Source organism: Antechinus flavipes, chromosome 3, assembly GCF_016432865.1.
Source record: "Antechinus flavipes isolate AdamAnt ecotype Samford, QLD, Australia chromosome 3, AdamAnt_v2, whole genome shotgun sequence".
NCBI classification, from domain to species: Eukaryota; Metazoa; Chordata; class Mammalia; order Dasyuromorphia; family Dasyuridae; genus Antechinus; species Antechinus flavipes.
In genome coordinates, this window is record NC_067400.1 from 199,220,882 (window position 1) to 199,244,027 (window position 23,146).

At 32.7% G+C, this 23,146-nt stretch overlaps 1 protein-coding gene across 1 annotated transcript in view; it reads left to right on the top strand.

The window, feature by feature from the left end:
* LOC127557109 (ADP-ribosylation factor-like protein 13B) overlaps window positions 1-23,146 on the top strand; it is a 61,535-nt gene that overhangs the window by 31,594 nt on the left and 6,795 nt on the right. The window contains 1 exon segment of the mRNA XM_051990559.1: window positions 4,545-4,767. Coding sequence (XP_051846519.1) covers window positions 4,545-4,767 — 223 coding nt within the window.

Here is a 23,146-nt window from a genome sequence, read left to right on the forward strand (position 1 = left end):
TCTGACTTTATTTGTGAGGAAAGTATTTTGTAGTTGTGTTCATATACTACTCGATTTTTCCTTAGCAGATAGATTCCCAAATATTTTATACTATCAATAGTTTTTTGGATTGGAATTTTTCTTTTTCTGTCTTGCTGTTGGATGTTGTTGGTAATATAAAAATGCTTATGATTTCTGTGGATTTATTTTGTATCCTGCAACTTTGCTAAAGTTGTGAATTGTTTGTAGTAGTTTTTTATTTGATTATTTAGGCTTCCCTAAAAATAGCATCATATCATCTGCAAAGAGTGATTATTTGGTTTCCTCATTACCTACTCTAATTCCTTTAATCTCCTTTTCTTCTCTTATTGCCAAAACTCATATTTCTAAAAAAATATTGAATAGTAATGGTATAGTGGGTAACCTTGTTTCATCCCTGATGTTATTGGGAATGGTTTTAATTTGTCCCCATTACATATGATGCTTGCTGATGGTTTTAAATAGATGCTACTGATCATAAAAAATCCATTTACTCTTATACTCTCTAGTGTTTTTAATAGTGGGTGATGGATTTAATCAAATATTTTTCTGCATCTATTGAAATAATCTTTTTGTTAGTTTGGTTATTGCTATAGTCAATTCTGGTAATAATTTTCCTAATATTGAACCAGCCCTGCAATCCTGATATAATGAATTATCTTGGGAATGACTTTCTGTAATCTTTTTGCTAATATTTTATTTAAGATTTTTACATCAATATTCATTTGGGAAATTGGTCTATAATTTTCTTTCTCTGTTTTTACCCTACCTAGTTTATATATCAGTACCATATCTGTGTCATAAAAAGAATTTGGTAGGATTACTTCTTTCTCTATTTTTCAAATAGTTTATATTGTATTACAGTTAATTGTTCTTTAAATGTTTCATTGAATTCACATGTAAATCCATCTGGGCTCTGGAGATTTTTCTTAGGGAGTTGATTATTCTATTTATTATTCTATTTCTTTATTATTATTATTCTATGCTATTTTCTATTATTCTATTCTATTATTGTTATTATTCTATTCTGTTTCTTGTTCTATTTCTTTTTGTAAAATGGTACTATTGAAATAATTTATTTTTTCTCTGTTAACATAGACAATCTATGTTTTTGTAATTATTTCTCTATTGCATTTAGATTATTGAATTTATTGGCATATAGTTAGGCAAAATAACTCCTAATTATTGCTCTAATTTCTGCTTCATTGGTGGAAACTTCTCCCTTTTTATTTTTGAGACTAACAATTAGATTTTCTACTTTGATTTTTCTAATCAAATAAACTAAAGTTTTCTCTGTCTTGTTAGTTTTTTCATAAAACCAACTTAGTTTTATTTATTAATTCAATAGTTTTCTTACTTTACATTTTATTAATATCTCCTTTTATTTTCAGAATTTCAAATTTTTATTTAATTGAGGGTTTTTAATTTGTTTTTTTTCTAGCTTTTTTTTTTTTAGTTGCAAGCCCAATTCATTCATTTTCTTTTTCTTTATTTTATGTAAGGAAGCATTTCGTGATATAAAAATTTCCCCTAATAACTGCTTTGATTGCATTCCACATGTTTTGTTATGTTGTCTCATTGTCATTCTCTTGGATGAAGTTATTGATTGTGTCTATGATTTGTTGTTTCAGCCATTCATTCTCTAGGATTAGATTATTTAGTTTCCAACTAATTCCAACTAAAAATTCCTGGCCTTTTATTGCATGTGATTTATATTGCATTATGATCTGAAAAAACTCAATTTACTATTTCTGCCTTTCAGCACTTGATTTTGAAGTTTTTATGCCCTAATATGTATTCAGTTTTTGTATGAGTTACATGAACTGCCAAGAAAAAATATACTCCTTTTTGTCTCCATTCACTTATCTACAAAAATTTATCATTTCTGCTTTCTATTTTTCTATTTACCTTCTTAACTTTTTTCTTAATTATTTTGTGGTTTGATTTATTCTGAGAGCAAGGTTGAGATCCCTTATAATTTTGCTATTTCTTCTTGCAGCTCTTTATACCGCTTGGTGCATATATGTTTAGTATTGATATTGATTCATTATCTATGGTACCCCTTAGTAAGATATAGTTTCCTTCCTTGTCTCTTTTAATTAGTTCTATGTTTACTTTGTCTTGATCTGAGATCAGGATTGCTACCCCTGTTTTTTTTTTTTTTAAACTTCACCTGAACCCTAATAGATTCTGTTCTACCTTCACAGTGTATGTATCACTCTGCTTTAAATGTATTTCTTATAAACAACATATTATAGGATTCTGGCTTTTAATGTAGTTTGCTATTCACTTCTGCTGTATGGGAAAGTTCATCCCATTCACATTCACAAGTAATGTAACTAATTCTGTATATCCTATTATCTTATTTACCCCAAATTATGCCTTTCTATTTCATTTTCCCCTTTCTCTCCTCCCCAGTATTTTGCTTCTGATCACCCCCTCCCTCAAACATCCCTCATCCTTTAGAGCCCCTTCTCCTTTCTTATATTTTTCCCCTACTACTTGTTTTCCCTTCTATTAGCCTTCCCCTTTATTTTTCCCTTTTCCCTCCTAGTTCACTATTAAGAGACAAACTTTTCTGTGAAATCAAATATATCTGATATTCTCTCTTTGAACCAAATATGAAGTGAATAAGATTCACAAAATGTTCATCCCCCCGATTGAGGGAATTGAGGAAAAAATTATAATAGGTCTTCTTTGCCTCTTCATGAGATGTAATTTCCTTTACCTCATTTTCCCTCTTTTTCCAGTGCAATCCTCTTTCTATCTCAAATTTCTTTGTCATATTATCACAATAAAATCAAATTATAACCATACTCTCTAAGTATACCCATAACAATATGGGTATTTTTATACAATTCTGGGTATACAATACCCAGAACAATAATTCTCAAGAGTTTTTTCCTTTTTACCTTTTAATGCTTCTCTTGAGTTCTGTAATTGGAGATCAAATTTTTTATTCAGTTCTGGTCTTTTCATCAGAAATTAATGAAATTCACCTGTGAAATTGAATATCCATCTTCTTTCCTGAAAGATAATGCTAAATTTAACTGGATAGGTGATTGTTGGTCACAATCCATGTTCCTTTGCCTGTTAGAATATCAGATTCCAGGCCCTTTGATCCTTAGGGTGAATTTTGCTAGGTCCTGGGTAATCCTCATTGTGGCTCCTTGATATTTGAATTGCTTCTTTCTGATTTCTTGCAGTATTTTTTTATCTTGATCCTGTAATTCTGATATTTAGCTACAATATTCTTTGGAGTTTTCATTTTGGGGTCTCTTTCAGGAGGTGATCAGTGAATTCTTTCAATGATTACTTTACTTTCTAGTTCTAGGACATCAAGGCAGTTTTCTTTGATGATTTCCTGAAAGATAGTGTCTAGGCTCTTTTTTTCATCATTGCTTTCAGGAAGTCCAATAATCCTTAGATTATCTCTTCTAGATCTATTTTCTAGGACAGTTGTTTTTCCTAGAAGGTATTTCATATTTTATTCTATTTTTTAGTTTTTTAGTTTTGTTTGATTGATTCTTGCAGTCTTAGTGAGTCATTCACTTTCATTTGTTCAATTCTAATGTTTAGTGTATTATTTTTTAGTTACCTTTTTTAGCTCCTTTTTTATTTGGCCAATTGTTTTGTTCATTGGCTTTTTTTCCCATTTCACAAACACTGTTTTTCAATAAATTGGTACCTTTTTCATATCTATTTTGTAATGAGTTATATGCTTTTTACATTTAATCATATATAATTTTCTTCAGAAATTCCAAAAATTTAAACTAGTAAGTCTTAAAATAAACATTGTGAAAAAAGAGGGAAGCTGAATTGTTTTTTAAATGTTAATAAATTTCAAAAAAGAAAAAAGTGGTAAATAAAGGGCAAATTGTAAACCACTAAACCCCAGAAGAATGTGGGACCAGGCTGTGACTCCCCAAGCCCCAAAGTCAATCAGCAGACCTGCCCCAGGGAAGGAGTTTTCTTCAGATAATTTCTATTTTTTCTTTTTCATCCCCTCTCGCAAAGATCTCATTTCCTTTCCCCATTTTTCTTTTAACTCTTTTTTAAGTCCTTTTTTGAAATCTTCCAAGAAAGCCTTGTAAAATGAGGACCAGCTCATATCTCCCTGTAGAGCTTCATCTGGAGTTGATGTACTTTTAAGAACCTCAGGGTGTAAGGTCTGTTCTTCTCTCTCCATAAAAGCTTTCTATGGTCAGAGTTCTTTTTGCTATTTTGCTCATTTTTTAAGGTTAAGGTCTGCTCTTAAGATCTGCCACTTTAATTTTCCCTGGGGCAGGTCTGCTGATTGACTTTGGGGCTTGGGGAGTCACAGCCTGGTCCCACATTCTTCTGGGGTTTAGTGGCTTACAATTTGCTCTTTATTTACCATTTTTTCTTTTTTGAAATTTATTAACATTTAAAAAACAATTCAGTTTCCCTCTTTTTTCACAATGTTTATTTTAAGACTTACTACTTTAAATTTTTGGAACTAAATTAAACAAATTGTGATAGATGCTATGATTTGGTTTTATTAGAATGAGAGAAGAAAGCAGAGGATGGATAAAGATATCGACTGTATTTTCCTCAGAACACACATAGAACAAGAAAAACCTGACATACAGAATCAGTTCAGCAATGCAAGTGAAAGAAAATTTGATGATTCGATACACACAGAGCCTTATAGTGTGTTGTCATGTATACCACCAAAAGAGAAGGAAATTGACAGTGCACAGCAGCTCTCAGACTGTGAGGATTCAGGTGATAACTTTGATATGAAAAGAGTAACTTATTATTTATATTATGACTAACTACTGATAATACTTCTTTTTAATAATTTGTCTTGGATTTTCATATTTTTCCCTCCCAAGTCTTTTCCTATAAATTGTTTGGATCTTTATGTATTACTTATATTTTTATAAGATATAAAATGGAATATATGTTTAAATTTCTCAATCAGGTAATATTTTCTCACATTGGTTTTATTAGCCAAATATACCAATATGTGTTATGTTTTTATTTTTGAACCTTATTTATTTTTTTCAATTAATTCATCATTGAATTCAGTTACACAAAAGTTTTGTACTTTTTATTCATTTATTTTAAATTTTCTTTTTTTTAAGTGAAGCTTTTTATTTTCAAAATATATGCAAGGATAATTTTTTACCATTGACCTGTGCAAAACTTTGTGTTCCAGTTTCTCCTCTTTCCCTCCATCCCCTCTCTTAAAAGGCAAGTAATTTAATACATGTTAAGCATGGTTAAATATATGTAAATCCAATATTGGCATCCATATTTATATAATTATCATGTTAAACAAGAAGAATCAGATCAAAAAGGGAAAAAAGAGAAACAAAATAAAATTCCAGGAATCAACAACAAAAGAAGTGAAAATACTATGTTGTGATACACATATCCTCTCTCTGGGGGTAGATGAATCTTATCATCACAAGATTATTGTAATTGGCCTAAATCATCTAATTGTTGAGAAGAGCCATATCCATCAGAATTGATCATTGTATAATCTTGCCAGTGCTGTATACATTGAAATCCTGGTTGTGCTCATTTCACTTAGCATCAGTTCATGTAATTCTCTCCAAGCCTCTCTGAAATCGTCCTGCTGATCATTTCATCTAGAACAATACTGTTAGGATTCTTACAAAGTGATGTCAGTTGTCTAATTTTAGCATCGTGCTTAGCAGTTCTCTAGTTCAGTGTTCACATCTTTAAGAGTCCGCACGTTAGTTCACACATTAGCATTCGAGATTCACAAGTCAGGATTCAGTATGAGATTCACAAATTCAGTGGAGGAGATTCACAAGTCACAGCTCCCACAATCCCACTCTTGGAGGAGGAGTCAATCTTTGAGTTCACACCTTTAAGAGATCATATATATAAGAAGCTCTTGGATCCTCAGCCAGGGGTCAGTTGTGGAGATTGAGAAGCCAGAGACTGTAGTCGGGCAGAACTGGGGATTCGGAAGAAGAGAGGCTGAAGCTGGAAGAGGCAAAGGACTTTAGTAACAAGCTCTTGGAACCAAGGAGAGAGATAGGCCTCCAAGAAAACTAACCAGGCTATTTTGGAAGAGACAATAAAGGACTGAACTTTTAACAGCTGGCTGCAGTTGAGGTGATTATTACTCTGAACTGAAACTAAGGCTGCCTCCAGAAGCCCCCCCAAGAAATCTGCTCCCAGAGAACGATTATATTGTAGAAAAGAAGAACACTACACAATACTAATCCATAACATTCATATAAAAGAAGAACACTACACAATACTAATCCATAACATTCATATACCATAACTTATTCAGCCATTCCCAACTGATAGGAATCCGCAGTTTCTTGCCACTACAAAAACGTGCTGTCACAAACATTTTTGCACATAAGGGTCCCTTTGCCCTTTTTAAAAATCTGTTTGGGATATAGGCCTAGTAGAAACATTGCTGGATTGTAAAGGGCATGCACATTTTGATAACTCTTTGGACACAGTTCCAAATTGTTCTTCAGAATAGTTGGATTTGTTCACAAATCCACCAGAAATTTATTAGTGTCCCACTTTTCCCACTTCCCCTCTAACATTCATCTTTATGTTTTTTCTGTCAGCCAATCTGAGAGCTGTGTAGTGGTACCTCAGAGCGGTCTTAATTTGCATTTCTCTGATTTATAGTGATTTAAAGTATGGAAGTTCTTTCTTAATTCCACTGTTTGTTGCTTTATAACTTTTACTCCTTTGTTTTTTGTAACCAAGGAATTAATTTCAATTCTTATGTAGTGGCCTTCCAAATGCTTCAAAGCAAGATTTTAGATGAATCATTTCTTCTCCAGGTTAAGCATAAATAGTTTTTTTTTTAATTGCTAAAATTGTTGAGTGGAATTTACATTACTGCAGAAAATACTTAGTTGAATATTTCTATTCACACAATTATTTTTGTGAACATGGAAGAAAAATGGATTTTCAGAAATTTGCAAATAGTCATATTTTTCGGTAGCTTTCACCTCAGATATGAGTGTATTTATTTGCTTGTTTATTAGTTCTTTTTTAGTAAGATTATAACCTACATTTCAAAAGCCTTCTGTTATTTAGGCACACCTTATGTTACTCAGCAGTGTCTAGCTGAAAGTGAACTAGCCATTTTTAACTTCTGTATAATTCTAAAATGACTGATTTATGAATCAATTTTTGATTTCATAAGAGAAATTGTTCCTTTCCTTCTTAAGGATGTGGCTTCATAGTATTTGAGAATTTCCATGAAGTTGATCATGTTTAAGGAAATCCGTAATATTTCATTAGCTTATATACCAGTAATCAATCAATTAAGTAACTACTATGTGAAAGGCCCTGGGCAAAGATATAGAACTCAAATTAAATTGTCTCTGCCTTCAGAATGTTTACATTATATCATGGGAGACACATAAATACATAATAAAAAAAAAAAAACCAAGTAATTCAGAAAGGATGGAGCAAGGGAGGAAGACCCCATCAGTTGGAGAGAAAAGAGAAGGTTTTCATATGGAAAACGTGAGTTTAAATGAGTTCTGAAAACAAACTAAAGAATATAAGAGATAGAAAAAAAGAAAAAAAGCCATTTCAGATACATCAACATAGAGATGGGAAAGTAGACATACATACAAATACATACAACAAGAACTAACTAAAATTCAAGGTATGTGATTTAAATCAAGATTTAATTATAACCTGGGAACATGTTGTTGATATTTTAAAAACTGTACGGTAGATATATCCTTGGTTCTCTGCAGAAGAAGAATTGAATCCAAATGAGTGGAAGTTAGTGGGAGCGCAACTAGGTGAATACAACAATTCTCATCCAAACTCAATTTCTAAAAATATAATTTATACATACAATTTAATACAACTGCCTATAAGAAATTATTTAAGTGTTAAAATGAAGAAAAAGAAAGTGCAGGAAGGGGAGGTGCCAACTATACTAGGTGAAAAACAAGAAAAATCAGATAAGAAGGGAGTTAAGTACAATTCTGAGTGTGATACTTCACAGCAGGAGAAATTAGACCATTCCACAACTCATGACCTCCCCCCTCAATTAACCCTTCATGGGTGGAGGGAGAAGGAAGAGGGAGAGAGGCAGTAATGCAATTAGAACCACCTATTAAGGAGAACATGACAAGATTAGAAAAAGCATTAATTAAAGCAAAAAATGAAGGAGAAGATATATCTGATTTTATAAGTGCATATTCTGTGATTGAAAAACTTGACTCCTCAGGTCAAAAAGAGAGAAAATACACTCCTTTTAATTTGGAAAAAATTAAAGATTTGAAAAAGGGTTGCACTCTTTATGGGGCTACATCCTCTTATGTTAAGCTGTTACAATCTTAATCCTGAACAATTGGAAATCCATAGCTAGGACATGCTTAGAATCTGGACAAAATTTCTTGTGGCTTTCAGAGTTTCATGACTTATGTAGGATTCAATCCCAATGCAACAGGCAAACAGGAGCTAATGTACAAATCACTTTTGACCAACTAGCTGGTGAAGGTCAGTATGGAGAGAATTCAGAACAGATTTATTATCCCATAACAGTGTATGAACAAATTTCTAAGGCTGCAGTAAAAGTTTGGAGTTCTCTCCCTGGACAGAAAGATGGAAGTAAAGCTTTCACAAAAATAGAGCAAGGTCCCAATGAACCTTTTGCAGATTTTGTGGAACATTTGCAAACAGCTGTCATAAGAACCATTAGAGATAATGCTGCCACCGAAAGAATGACCAGACATCTGACTAAGGAAAATACCAATGAGGTTTGCAAAAGAGTTATATGGGGACTAGACAAAGATGCTCCTTTAGCAGAGATCATAAGATGCTGTGCCACAGTGGTCACAAATGCTTATTATACCCAAACTATGATGAACATGGAAAGACAGGGTCCCTCTTGGCAAGGGACTTCTAGAGAAACTCATCCATGTTTTCAGTGCCATAATAAAGCTAGATACTTCAGTTGGAGCCCTTCAATTAAAGGGCTTTAAATGATAAATTTTATCATAAAAGTAATAGGAGTCCTTTGAAGTTTATTAAGTGAGTGACTCTGGCAACTTTGTAGAAGGATGATTGGAAAGCAAGAGACAAATTGGAGACATTATTACTTTTGCAGTAATTGAAGCTGAATTTAGGGCCAGGTTTAGAGTGGAAGCAGAGAAAACAGAACATATAAGAGAGATTTTAGGAATTGAAATAGCAAAATTTGAGAGGTAGTTGAATGTGTATGGCAAAGGATAGTAAGTTGACAGGGATGACACTGAAATTTCAAGTCTTAATGACTAGAAGTGTGGTGATGATATACTTGATAGGAATAGATAAATAGTTTTTGAAAGGCAAGTTCAAATGTGGACATGTTAAAGAAGGTGGCATAGTACAGAACTGTTAAGCTGTGGCCAACAAATTCTTTTAAAAATTGTTTTAAACTGTATTCCCTTTTTATTACATTATTTCATATTTTTAATAAAACAACTATTTCAATAATATACTACAACAAAAAAAAGATAATTGTATAAAAGAGTGAAAAAAATCTACTAGTTACAATTTGCTATATCTTTCAAGTATACAACAAAATTATCATGAAAATATTTTTTTCTACATCTCCCCACCCTCTAGAGATGTTTACCTTTAAACACAAATGGAGGGATGTGTATGTTTTTGTGTGTGCATGTGCGTGCAAGTGTGTATATACATGTACACAATTCACATATTTGTATATCATTCTATAAAATTTTAATTCTTTTGCTGCAAATAGCATCTTTTTTTTAAAAACTTCAAAGTTTATTTGGATGTTCATGATAAAATAATTTATTTACTCAAAGTAACTTTTGAATCAATACTGTTATTACAGTGTTTTCTTGGTTCTGCTCATTTTGATCTTCATGATTCATACAAGTCTTTCCATGTTTTTTTTCCCCTAACATCACTGAGCTCATGAGTTCTCTTTTTGGTAAATACTTTTTTTTAAGTTATGTGCAAAGATCCAATAACATATACACAAAAATAGTTTCAACATTCATTTTTATAAGATTTTGAGTTCCAAATATTTTCACTCCCATCCCATTTCCTTCTCCCCAATGACCTATGATATAGGTCATACATATTTAATCATGTAGTCATGTAAGAAAATAGTAAATGTAATCATGTAGTCATGTAAGAAGATAGTAAGGGTAGCGGAACCAAGATGATGGAGATGATGCATGCATCATTCTAAGCTTCTCTTCTACCCTCACTACTAGTGACCAAATTCAGCCTCAGAAATAGTGCTTAACGTAAAATCCACGAATATTGGGAGTACAACAAATTACCAGCCAAAGATAATCTGGAAGATCACCAGAAAAGGTTTATCCTGATCGACATGAGTAGGCCAGAGCTGGCAGGGAGGCAGAACCAGAGGCTAACACATTGAGCAGACTGGGACAGGCATGGTCTCCACAAATGGAAAATTTGCAGGGAGGACTCCTACCACTGAATGGCTACTCTGCTTTGGTTGCAAAACAGTAGATCAGCAGAGAAATTACAAAAAGGCCAAAGGTAGAATGTACTCCATTGAAACGCCAGAATTTAACAGGCTCAGGCTATATCCACCCAGCTGAGTTTTAGTGACTTAGCACAGACCACAACACAGCCATGTAGTCCCACTCTGCAGTGTGGTGATTTTGCCCAGGGCTTTCACACTTCTGCACACTAGGGGGGTTCTGTCGGGGACAGCCATAAATCTGCATAGCAGTGGGGGGTGGGGGGAGTGGGGTCTGCCCAGGCAACAGAACTTCCTAGTAGCTGGCTGCACTTCCCAGGGCAGAGGCACTTCTGCAGTTCAGCTGCTCTTTGCAGTACATTTGCAGGACAGATACTGTCTATATATCTGTCCCTGTTCTGCAGAGGAAGCTGGTAACCTTGCCCTGAAGGCAGACCCTAAGGACTTTTAAAACAAATGAATAAAAAAGCCAAGCAAATTCTAAATATTGATAGCTTCTATACAGAAAGAGAGCAGGTTTTCAACCGCAAAGATACTAATAGCAGACAGTCTCCAGACAAAGCCCCAAAGAAGGATGTACCCTGGGCCTCATCACACAAGGCTCTCCTAGAAGAAATTATAAAAGATCTTAAAAGAGAGCTAGAAGAAAAATGGGGAAAGGAAAGAGAACCTCTGCAAAAGAGTACAGAAAAGGCATATAATTCACAAAGAGAAAAATTTAATACAGTGAAAAAAGAAAACTTTCTGAAATGTGAATTGGAAAAGGTAACGAACTCCCAGGGAAACAGAATTTGTGAATAGGAAGATAAAGAACTCCCAGGAAAGTAGGATTTGTGAATTGGAAAAACAAAATAACTCAGTGAAAAAAAATTAGTGAAATGGAAAAAAATTCTATAGAGCAAAACAATTCATTTAAAAACTCAATTGGACATATACAAAAAGAAATAAAAAAGCTAATGAAGAAAATAACTTAGTAAAAATCAGAACTGAGCAAATAGAAATGAATGCTTCATTTAGACATCAAGAATCAGTCAAGCAAAACCAAAAAAATAAAAAAGTAGAAAAAATGTTAAATATCTATTTGGAAAAACAACAGACCAGGGAAATAGATCTAGGAGAGATAATCTGAGGATTATTGGACTTCCTGAAAATTATGATGAAAAAAAGAGCCTGGACATTATTTTCCAGGAAATCATCAAAGAGAACTGCCCAGAATCAGAAGATAAAATAGGCACTGAAAGAATTCATCAAACACCTTCTGGAAGAGACCCTAAAATTCCTCCAAGGAATATTGTGGCTAAGTTTTAGAACTATCAGACTAAGGAAAAAAATATTACAATCAGCCAGAAAAAATCAATTCATATACCAAGGAGCCACAATAAGGATCATTCAGGATCTAGCTGCTTCCACATTAAAGGATCAAAGGGCCTAGAATCTGATACTCTGAAAGGGAAAAGAACTTGGAATGCAGCCAAGAATAAACTACCCAGCTAAGTTGAGCATTTTCTTCCAGGGAAGAAGATGGACATTTAATGAAATGGGTGAATTCCATTTGTTTCTGAAAAAATCAGAGCTAAACAAAAATTTTGACCTCCAACTATAGGACTCAAGAGAAGCAAAGAATATAACAAGAACTCTTGAGAACTGTATTTCTGTTACAGACATACATAAAGAGTGCATGTATAAATTGATTTTACTGATATTATATAAAAAAGGGAAGTAGAAGTGGAAAGGGGATAGTATCAGAAAAAGGAGAAATAAAAAGAGGGAAAGTATTCCATGAATAGGCAAAGGAAACCTATCATATCTGAGGGAATTTAGAGAGGGGGAGGAACATTGTGTGAATCTTACTCTTATCAGAGTTGGCTCAAAAAGAAAATAATTGACATATTTGGTTTACAGAGAAACTTCTCTCACCTCATTAAAAAGTGGAAGAGGAAAAGGGAAAAGGAAAAAAAGTAATAAGAGAAAGGTTAAGAAAGGGGAAGGGACTCAAAGGGGGTAGGAGGGATTCTAAAAAGAGAGAGCTGTGTGAGGGAAATAGTGCTCATAATTTAATACTGGGGAAGTGGGGGAAAGGGGAAAAGAAAAAGAAAAGCCTAATCTGGGAATAAAAAGATGACAGGAAATACACAATTCATAATTTTAACCATAAATGTGAATGGGATGAACTCTCCCATAAAGTGGAGATGGATAGCAGACTGCATCAAAAGTCAGAACCCTACAATATGTTGTTTACAAGAAACACATTTAAAGCAGCGAGATACATACAGAGTAAAGGTAAAAGGCTGGAGCAGAATCTATTGCTTCAGGCAAAGTAAAAAAAAAAAAAAAAAAAAAGGAGTAACCATCCTGATCTCAGATCAAACAAAAGCAAAAAAGTAGACCAGGAAGGGTGTGGGGTGTGATCTCAGCCAGCAGAAAATCTACGGGGAGAACTTTACCAGTATGGCTACTTTGCCCAGGCAGTAAGCCAGTAGATCATCAGAGAAGCTATAGAGACAGGGGGTAAAGACAATAATCCCAAAATGCTAGGGAAACACCCAGAGTGGCTCAGCACAATCTCAGAGTCTGAAAGGATAGCCATTGCTGTCCTGCTGCTGCCTCACTGCTGCCTCCTGCAGAGTCTGCAGAGCTCCTGCAGAGCGTATGCCTCAATTAGAAACATCAGCTTGATTTCACGTTGCCAACCTAACCATCATTAATATCTTCTGCTTGTTCCAACTTCAACTCATCGGTATTGAAATAATCTATATTGACCCACCACACTACCCCAAAAATCATACTGCATTTGCTTTTTGTTTGTTTGTTTTCTTTGATTCTTCTTTGACAAAATGAGCAAAAAATTAAAGTGTGTTCTAACTATAGACAGCTTTTATACGGATAGAGAACAGACTTCGAACCCTGAGGAGACTAAAAACAGAGTGTCTCCAGATGAATCCCCAAAGTGGGATGTGATCTGGTCTCCAATACAAAAAACTCTCATAGAAGACATTAAAAAGGCTCTTAAGCCAGCTAAAAGAAAAATGGGAAAAGAAAAGGGAAGCTTGGCAAGAGGGTCTGGATAAGTCATCCCACTCATTTAAAGATAGAGTGGATAAAGAAATCAAATCCCTGGACAACAGAATTAGTGAATTGCAAAAGGTAAACAATTCCAAGGAAAACAGAATTAGTGAATTAGAAAAAGAAAATTGCTCTCTAAAAAATGAAATTGGTGAAATGGAAAAAAATTCCATAGAACAAAACAACTCACTTAAAAACTCAATAGGACAATTACACAAAGAAATATAAAAAGTAAATAAAGAAAGTAATTCATTAAAAATCAGAATTGAACAAATGGAAATGAATGACTTGAGGAGACACCAAGAATCAGTCAAGCAAAACCAAAAAAAAAATGAAAAATGGAAAAAATGTCAAATACTTACTTGGGAAAACAACAGACCTGGAAAATAGACAGGAGAGATAATATGAGAATTATTGGAATCTCTGAAAAATATGATGAAAAAAAGAGCCTAGATACTATTTTCCAGGAAATTATTAAAGAGAACTGCCCAGAAGTTATAGAAACAGAGGGTAAAATAAATGTTGAAGGAATTCATCTATCACCTACTGAAAGAGATCCCCAAACCAAAACTCAAAGAAATATTGTGGCTAAATTCCAGAACTATCAGACCAAGGAAAAAATACTACAAGCAGCTAGAAAAAAACAATTCAAATATAGAGGAGCCACAATAAGGATTACTCAGGATCTAGCAGCATCCACATTAAAAGATCAAAAGGCCTGGAATCTGATAGGAAAGACCAAGGAACTTGGTATGCAGCCAAGGATAACTTACCCAGCCAAAATGAGTATTTTTTTTCCCCAGGGAAGACAATGGAAATTCAATGGAATAGATAAAAGACTGGAGCAGAAGCTACTATGCTTTGGGTGAAATAAAAAAAAAAAAATAGGAGTAGCCATTCTGATCTCAGATCAAGCAAAAGCAAAAATTGATCTAATTAAAAGAGATAAGGAAGGGCACTATATCTTGCTAAAGGGTAGCATAGATAGTGAAGCAATACCAATATTAAACATATATGCACCAAGTGGTGTAGCATCTAAATTCATGTAAAAGAAATTAAGAAGCTGCAAGAAGAAATAGACAGCAAAACTATAATAGTGGGAAATCTAAACCTTGAACTCTCAGAATTAGATAAATCAAACCACAAAATAAATAAGAAAGAAGTCAAAGAGGTAAATAGAATACTAGAAAAGTTAGGTATAATAGATCTTTGGAGAAAACTAAATGGAGACAGAAAGGAGTACTTTCTTCTCAGCAGTTCATGGAACCTATACAAAAATTGACCATATATTAGAACATAAAAAACTCAAATTCAAATGCAGAAAGGCAGAAATAATAAATGTATCTTTTTCTGATCACGATGCAATGAAAATTACATTCACTAAAAAGCTAGGGGAAAATAGACCAAAAAATAATTGGAAACTAAATAATCTCATACTAAAGAATGATTGATTAAAACAACAAATCATAAACATAATTAATAACTTCACCCAAGAAAATGACAATAATGGGAAATCATACCAAAATGTGTGGGATGCAGCCAAAGTGGTAATAAGAGCAAATTTTATATCTCTAGAGGCCTACTTGCATAAAATAGAGGAAGATAAAGTCAATGAGTTAGCTTACAACTAAAAATGCTAGAAAAAGAACAAATTAAAAAACCCCAATCAAACACTAAACTTGAAATTCTATAAATAAAAGGAGAGATTAATAAAATTAAAATAAAAAACCCTATTGAATTAATAAATACAACTAAGAGTTGGTTTTATGAAAAAAATTATATATATAAACTCTTAGTAAATCTGGTTAAAAAAAGAAAAGAGGAAAATCAAATTGTTAGTCTTAAAAATGAAAATGGAGAACACGCCACTAATGAAGAGCAAATCAGAGCAATAATTAGGAGTTACTTTGCCCAACTTTATCCCAATAAATTTGGTAACTTAAATGAAATGGAGGAATACCTTCAAAATATAGCTTGCCCAGATTAACAGAGGAAGAAGTAAAAAACTTAAACACTCCCATTTTAGAAAAAGAAATAGAACAAGCTATTAATCAATTCCCTAAGAAAAAGTCCCCAGGACTAGATGGATTTACATGTGAATTCTATCAAACATTTAAAGAACATTTAATTCCAATGCTATATAAACTATCTGAAAAAATAGGGATTGAAGGAGTCCTACCAAATTCCTTTTACGACACAGACATGGTACTGATACTTAACCCAGGTAGGTTGAAAACAGAGAAAGGAAATTATAGACCAATCTCCGTAATGAATATTGATGCTAAAATCTTAAATAAAATCTTAGCAAAAAGATTACAGAAAATCATTCTCAGGATAATACACCATGACCAAGTAGGATGTATACCAGGAATGCCAGGCTGGTTCAATATTTGGAAAACTATTAGCATAATTGAACTATGTCAATAACCAACTTAACAACAACAACAACAAAAACAAATTAACATCATATGATCATCTCAATAGATGCAGAAAAAGCATTTGATAAGATCCAACATCCATTCCTAATTTAAAAAAAAAAAAAAAACTTGAGAGTATAGGAATAAATGGATTTTTCCTTAGTATAGTCAAGAGCATCTATTTAAAAACATCAGTAAGCATCATATGTAATGGGGATAAACTGGAACCATTCCCATTAAGGTCAGGAGTGAACAAGATTGCTCATTATCACCATTATTATTCCATATTGTATTAGAAACACTAGCTTCAGCAATAAGAATTGAAAAAGATGAAAAAAATTAGAGTAGGTAATGAGGAAACCAAATTATACTTCTTGCAGATGATATGATGCTATGTATGCTTAGAGAACCCCAGAGATCCTACTAAAAAGCTATTAGAAATAGTTCATAACTTTAGCAAAGTTGCAAGATACAAAATAAATCCACATAAACCCTCAGCATTTTTATACATCACCAACAAAATCCAACAGCAAGAGATACAAAGAGAAATTCAATTCAAAATAAGTGTTGATGGCATAAAATATTTGGGAATCTGTCTGCCAAGGGAAAGTCAGCAACTATATGAGCAAAACTACAAAACCCTTTCCACACAAAGTCAGATTTAACCAATTGGAAAAATATTAAGTGCTCTTGGATAGGTCAAACAAATATAATAAAGATGACAATAATATCTAAACAAATCTATTTATTTAGTGCTATACCAATCAGATTTTCCCAAGTAACTATTTTAATGACCTAGAAAAAATAACAACAAAATTGATCTGGAAGAACAAAAGGTCAACCATTTCAAGGGAAATAATGAAAAAAAAAATCAAAAGAAGGCACCCTAGATGTACCTGATTGAAAACTATATTATAAAGCACCAGTCACCAAAACCATTTGGTATTGGCTAAGAAATAGACTAGTTAATCAGTGGAATAGGTTAGGTTCACAGGACAAAATAGCCAATAACTAGCAATTTAGTGTTTGACAAACCCAAAGATCCCAATTTTTGGCATAAGAATTCACTCTTTGACAAAAACTGCTGGGAAACCTGGAAAATACTATGGCATAAACTAGGCATGAACCTACACTTAACACCATACACCAAGATAAAATCAAAATGGGTCCTTGATTTGGGTATAAAGAATGAGATTATAAATAAATTAGGGGACCATAGGATAGTTTACCTCTCCAACTTCCAACAGGAAGGAATTTGTGACCAAAGAAAAACTAGAGATCATTAATGATCACAAAATAGACAATTTTGATTATATCAAATTAAAAAACTTTTGTACAAACAAAACTAATGCAAATAAGATTAGAAGGAAAGCAATACACTGGGAAAACATTTTTACAGTTAAAGGTTCTGATAAAGGCCTCATTTCCAAAATATATTGAGAATTGACTCTTTTATAAGAAATCAAGCCATTCTGCGATTGATAAATAATCAAAGGATATGAACAGACAATTCTCAGATGATGAAATTGAAACTATTTCTACTCATATGAAAGGATGTTCCAAATCACTGCTGATCAGAGAAATGCAAATTAAGACAACTCTGACATACCACTACACACCTGTCAGATTGGCTAAGATGACAGGAATGTTGGAGGATATGTGAGCAAACTGGGACACTAACGCATTGTTGGTGGGGTTATGAACAAACCATTCTGGAGAGCAATTTGGAATTATACTCAAAAAGTTATCAAACTGTGCATACCCTTTGATCCTGCAGTGTTCCTACTGGGCTTATATCCCAAAGAAATACTAAGGAAGGGACAAGGACCTATATCTGTGAAAATGTTTGTGGCAGCCCTTTTTGTAGTGGCTAGAAATTAGAAAATAAATGGATGCCCATCAATTGGAGAATGGTTGCGTCAATTGTGGTATATGAATGTTATGGAATATTATTGTTCTGTAAGAAATGACCAGCAGGATGAAAACAGGGTTGGAAGGACTGACATCAACTGATGCTGAGTGAAATGAGCAGAACCAGGAGGTCATTATATGCTTAAACAACAATAATGTATGAAGCTATATTCTGATGGAAGTGGATATCTTCGACAAAGAGAAGATCCAATTGAGTTCCAATTAATCAATGATGGACAGAATCAGCTACACCCAGAGAAGGAACACTGGGAAATGAATGTGGACTATTTGCATCTTTGTTTTTCTTTCCAGGTTATTTTTACCTTCTGAATCCAATATTTGTGTGTGTGTGTGTGTGTGCCACAGGGAACTATATGGATCTGCACACATATATTATATCTAGGATATACTTTAACATGTTTAACATGTATAAAACTGCCTGTCATCTAGGGAAGGGGGTGGAGGGAGGGAAGGGAAAAGTTGGAACACAAGTGATTGCAAGGGACAATTATCCATTATCCATGCATATGTTCTGTAAATAAAAAGCTATTATAAAAAAAAAAAAGAGTTGTGTGTCTTTACATACACACACACACACACACACACACACACACAGAAAAATTTTTTAAAAAACCAATCAAATATTAAACTTGAAATTCTAAAATTAAAAGGAGAAATTGATAAAACTGAAAGTAAAAAAAAAAACTATTGAATTAATAAATAAAACTAAGAGTTGGTTTTATGAAAAAACCAATAAAGTAGACAAACCTTTGGTAAATCTGATTAGAAAAAGGAAAGAGGAAAATAAAATTATTAGTCTTAAAAATGAAAAGGAATAATTTTCCACTAATGAAAAGCAAATTAGAGCAATAATTAGGAGTTACTTTGCCCAACTTTATGCCAATGAGTTCAATAACTTAAATGAAATTGAGGAATACCTTCAAAAATATACTTGATACTTGCTCAGATTAACAGAGGAAGAAGTAAATTAGTTAAACACTCCAATTTTAGAAAAAGAAATAGAACAAACTATTGATCAGTTTCCTAAAAAAATCCCCAGGACCAGATGGATTTATATGTAAATTCTACCAAACATTTAAAGAACTCCAATGCTATACTATTTGAAAAAATAGGGATTGAAGGAGTCCTACCAAATTCCTTTTATGACACAGACATGGTACTGATACCTAACCCCAGGTAGGTTGAAAACAGAGAAAGAAAATTACAGACCAATCTCCCTAATGAATATTGATGCTAAAATCTTAAATAAAATATTAGCAAAAAGATTACAGAAAATCATCTCCAGGATAATACACCATGACCAAATAGGATATATACCAGGAATGCTGGGCTGGTTCAATATTAGGAAAAGTATTAACATAATTGACTATATCAATAATCAAATTAACAAAAAAAATTAACATCATATGATCATCTCAATAAATGCAGAAAAACCATTTGATAAAATCCAACATTCATTCCTAATAAAAATACTTGAGAGTATAGAAATAAATGAACTTTTCCTAAATATAGTCAGGAGCATCTATTTAAAACCATCAGTAAGCATCATATGTAATGGGGATAAACTAGAATTTCCCTGTAAGATCAGAAGTGAAATAAGGTTGCTCATTATCACCATTACTATTCAATATTGTATTAGAAATGCTAGGTTTGGCAATAAGAGTTGAGAAAGAGATTAAATGAATTAGAGTATATAATGAGGAAACCAAATTATCACTCTTTGCAGATGATGTGATAATATATTTAGAGAACCCCAGAGATTCTACTAAAAAGCTATTAGAAATAATCCACACCTTTAGCAAAAAATTGCAGGATACAAAATAAAGCCACATAAAGTCATCAGCATTCTTATATATCACTAACAAGATCGAACAGTTAGAGTGACAAAGAGAAAATCCTTTTAAAGTAACTGCCGATAGTATAAAATATTTGGGAATCTTATCTGCCAAGGGAAAGCTAGGAACTATATGAACAACACTATAAAACACTTTCTACACAAATAAAGTCAGATCTAACCAAATGGAAAAATATTAAGCGCTCTTGGATAGGTCAAGGGAATATAATAAATATGGCAATACTACCTAAATTAATCTATTTATTTAGTACTATACCAATCAGACTCCCCCAAGATATTTTAATGACCTAGAAAAAATAGCAACAAAATTCATCTGGAAGGAAAAAAGGTCAAGATTTTCAAGGGAAGTAATGAAAAAAAAAAATCAAATGAAGGTGGCCTAGCTGTACCAGATCTAAAATTATATTATAAAACAATGGTCACCAAAACCATTTTGTTTTGGCTAAGAAACAGACTAGTTGATCAATGGAATAGGTTAGGTTCATAGAATAAAATAGTCAATAACTTCAATAATCTAGTGTTTGACAAACCCAAAGACTCCAGCTTTTAGAATAAGAACTCACTATTTGACAAAAACTGCTGGGAAAATTGGAAATTGCTATGGCAGAAATGAGGCATTGACCCACACCTAACCCGTATACCAAGATAAAGTCAGAATCAGTTCATGATGTAGACATAAAAAATGATACTATAAACAAATTAGTAGACTATAGGATAGTTTGCCTCTCAGATCTATGGAGGATGAAGGAATTCAGGACCAAAGAAGAACTAAAGATCATCATTGATCACAAAATAGAAAATTTTTATTACATCAACTTAAACAGCCTTTGTACAAACAAAATTAATGCAAACAAGATTAGAAGGGAAACAATAAACTGGGAAAACATTTTTACATTCAAAGATTCTGATAAAGGCCTCATTTCTAAAATATATAGAGAATTAATTCAAATTTATAAGAATTCAAGCCATTCTCCAATTGATAAATGGTCAAAGGATATGTCCAGACAACTTTCAAATGAAGAGATTGAAACTTTCTAGTCATATGAAAAGGTGCTCCAAATCAATATTGATCAGAGAATTGCAAATTAAGACAAATCTGAGATACCACTCCATACTTCTTTGTCTGGCTAAGATGACAGAAAAAGATTATGATGAATGTTGGAGGGAATGTGGGAAAACTGGGACATTGACACATTGTTAGTCGAACTTTGAATGGATCCAACCATTCTGAAGAGCAATTTGGAACAATGCTCAAAAAGTTATCAAATTGTGCATATTCTTTCACCCAGCAGTGTGTCTACTGGGCTTACATCCCAAAGAGATCTTAAGAAAGAAACCCATAAGTGCCAAGATGTTTGTGGCAGCCCTTTTTGTAGTGACAAGCAACGGGAAACTGAATGCATGTCCATCAATTGAAGAATGGCTGAATAAATTGTGGTATATGAATGTCATGGAGTATTATTGTTTTGTAAGAAAGGACTAACATGATGATTTCAGAGAGGCCTGGAGAGACTTACATGAACTGATACTAAGTGAAATGAGCAGAACCGGGAGATCATTATGCAAGATTATACGATGATCAATTCTGATTGACATGGTTCTCTTCAACAATGAAATGATTCAAACCAGTTTCAGTTTTTCAGTGATGAAGAAAGCCATATACACCTAGAGAGATGCCCATGGGAACTGACTGTGGACCACAACATAGCATTTTCACGCTTTCTCTTGATTTTGTTTTCCTTCTTCGATTTTTTTTCTCTCTAGATCCTATTTTTCTTGTGCAGCAACCTTCTTTTGCCTTATTTTTATTAATGCTCTTAATATTCTTGATCTTTTGTTTTTCCTGATGAGTTTCATTATTATTTTTTAGATGTATAAAGTTATTTTGGCAATTTGTTATGGCACTGAACAAGTAAATTAATTTGGGTAGAATTGTCATTTTTATTACATTAACTCAGCCTACCCATGAGAATTTGATGCTTTTTTTTCTAATTGCTTAGATGTAATTTTATTCATCTGAAAAGTAATTGTATTCATATAGTTACTGAATTTCTCCTGGCAGGTAAATTATCCAACTATATTATATTATATCAAATATTTTTGTTGGCATTTCTCTTCCAGTCTCTTGCTGCTGACTTTTGTTGGTAATATAGAGAAATGTTGATGATTTATGTGAGTTTATTTTATATCCCATGTCTTTATTAAAATTGTTCATTTCAAGCATATTTTTGTTGATTCTCTAGCTTTCTCTAAATATACCATCATATCAGTTATGAAGAGTGATGATTTTATTTGTTCATTGCCTGTTATAATTCTTTCTTCTCTTATAGCTAAAGCTAATATTTCTAATACAGTATTGAATATCTGTTGTGATAATGGACATCCTTGTTTTATCCTTGATCTTATTTTTTTATAATTCTTGATAATTTTAGATCTATATTGCTTGTCATTTTAATGAAATTTACTGAAAACTCCTTTCCTATACTGTGTAGTGTTTTTAATAGGAATGTGTGCTATAATTTCTCAAAAGCTTTTTCAGCATCTATTGAGACAACTGTGATTATTGTTACTTATTTTTTACTGATATATCAAATTATGTTGATAGTTTTCTAATATTGAACTAGCCCTGAAATCCTGATATAAAAACCCCAACTGGTCACAGGGTATATTCTGACGACAAATTGCTGCAATGACATTGCTAATACATGTTTTTTAATTTTTGCATTATTATTCATTAGGGAATTTGTAATTTTCTTTCTCTGTTTTGGTTCTTCCTGGTTGAGATATCAGCATCATATTTGTTTCATAAAAGGAATTTGTTCATACTCCATCATCACTTATTATTTCATTTATTTTATATAGGATTTCACTTAATTGTTCTTTAAATATGTGGTAGAATTCAATTAAATCCATCTAGCCCTGGAGATTTTTGTCAGAAAGGTCATGGATAGCTTGTTAAATTTTATTTTCTAAAATTGAGTCAGCATTTTATTTTCTCTTCTGTTAATCTAGACAATTTATGTTTTTTGTAAATGTTAATCCTTCTTAAGTAGATTTTCACTTATTGGCATAGAGATAGGCAAAATGACTCTCAATTATTGCTTTAATTTGCTCTTCATTGAGAGTAAATTCACCCTTTCAATTTGTAATACTGTTTATTTGCTTTTCTTTTTCTTTTTTCAAATCAGATTAGTCAAAGGTTTATCTATCTCATTTTTTTCTTTTTTCCCTATAATTTCATAGTTTGTCTTTATTAGTTTGATAGTTTTCTTGCTGTTAATGTTATTAATCTTTTCTTTGATTTTGAGAATTTCTAATTTGGTGTTTAAGTGAAGTATTTTAATTTGTCCTTTTTCTAGTTTTTTAATCGCATGTCCAATTCATTCA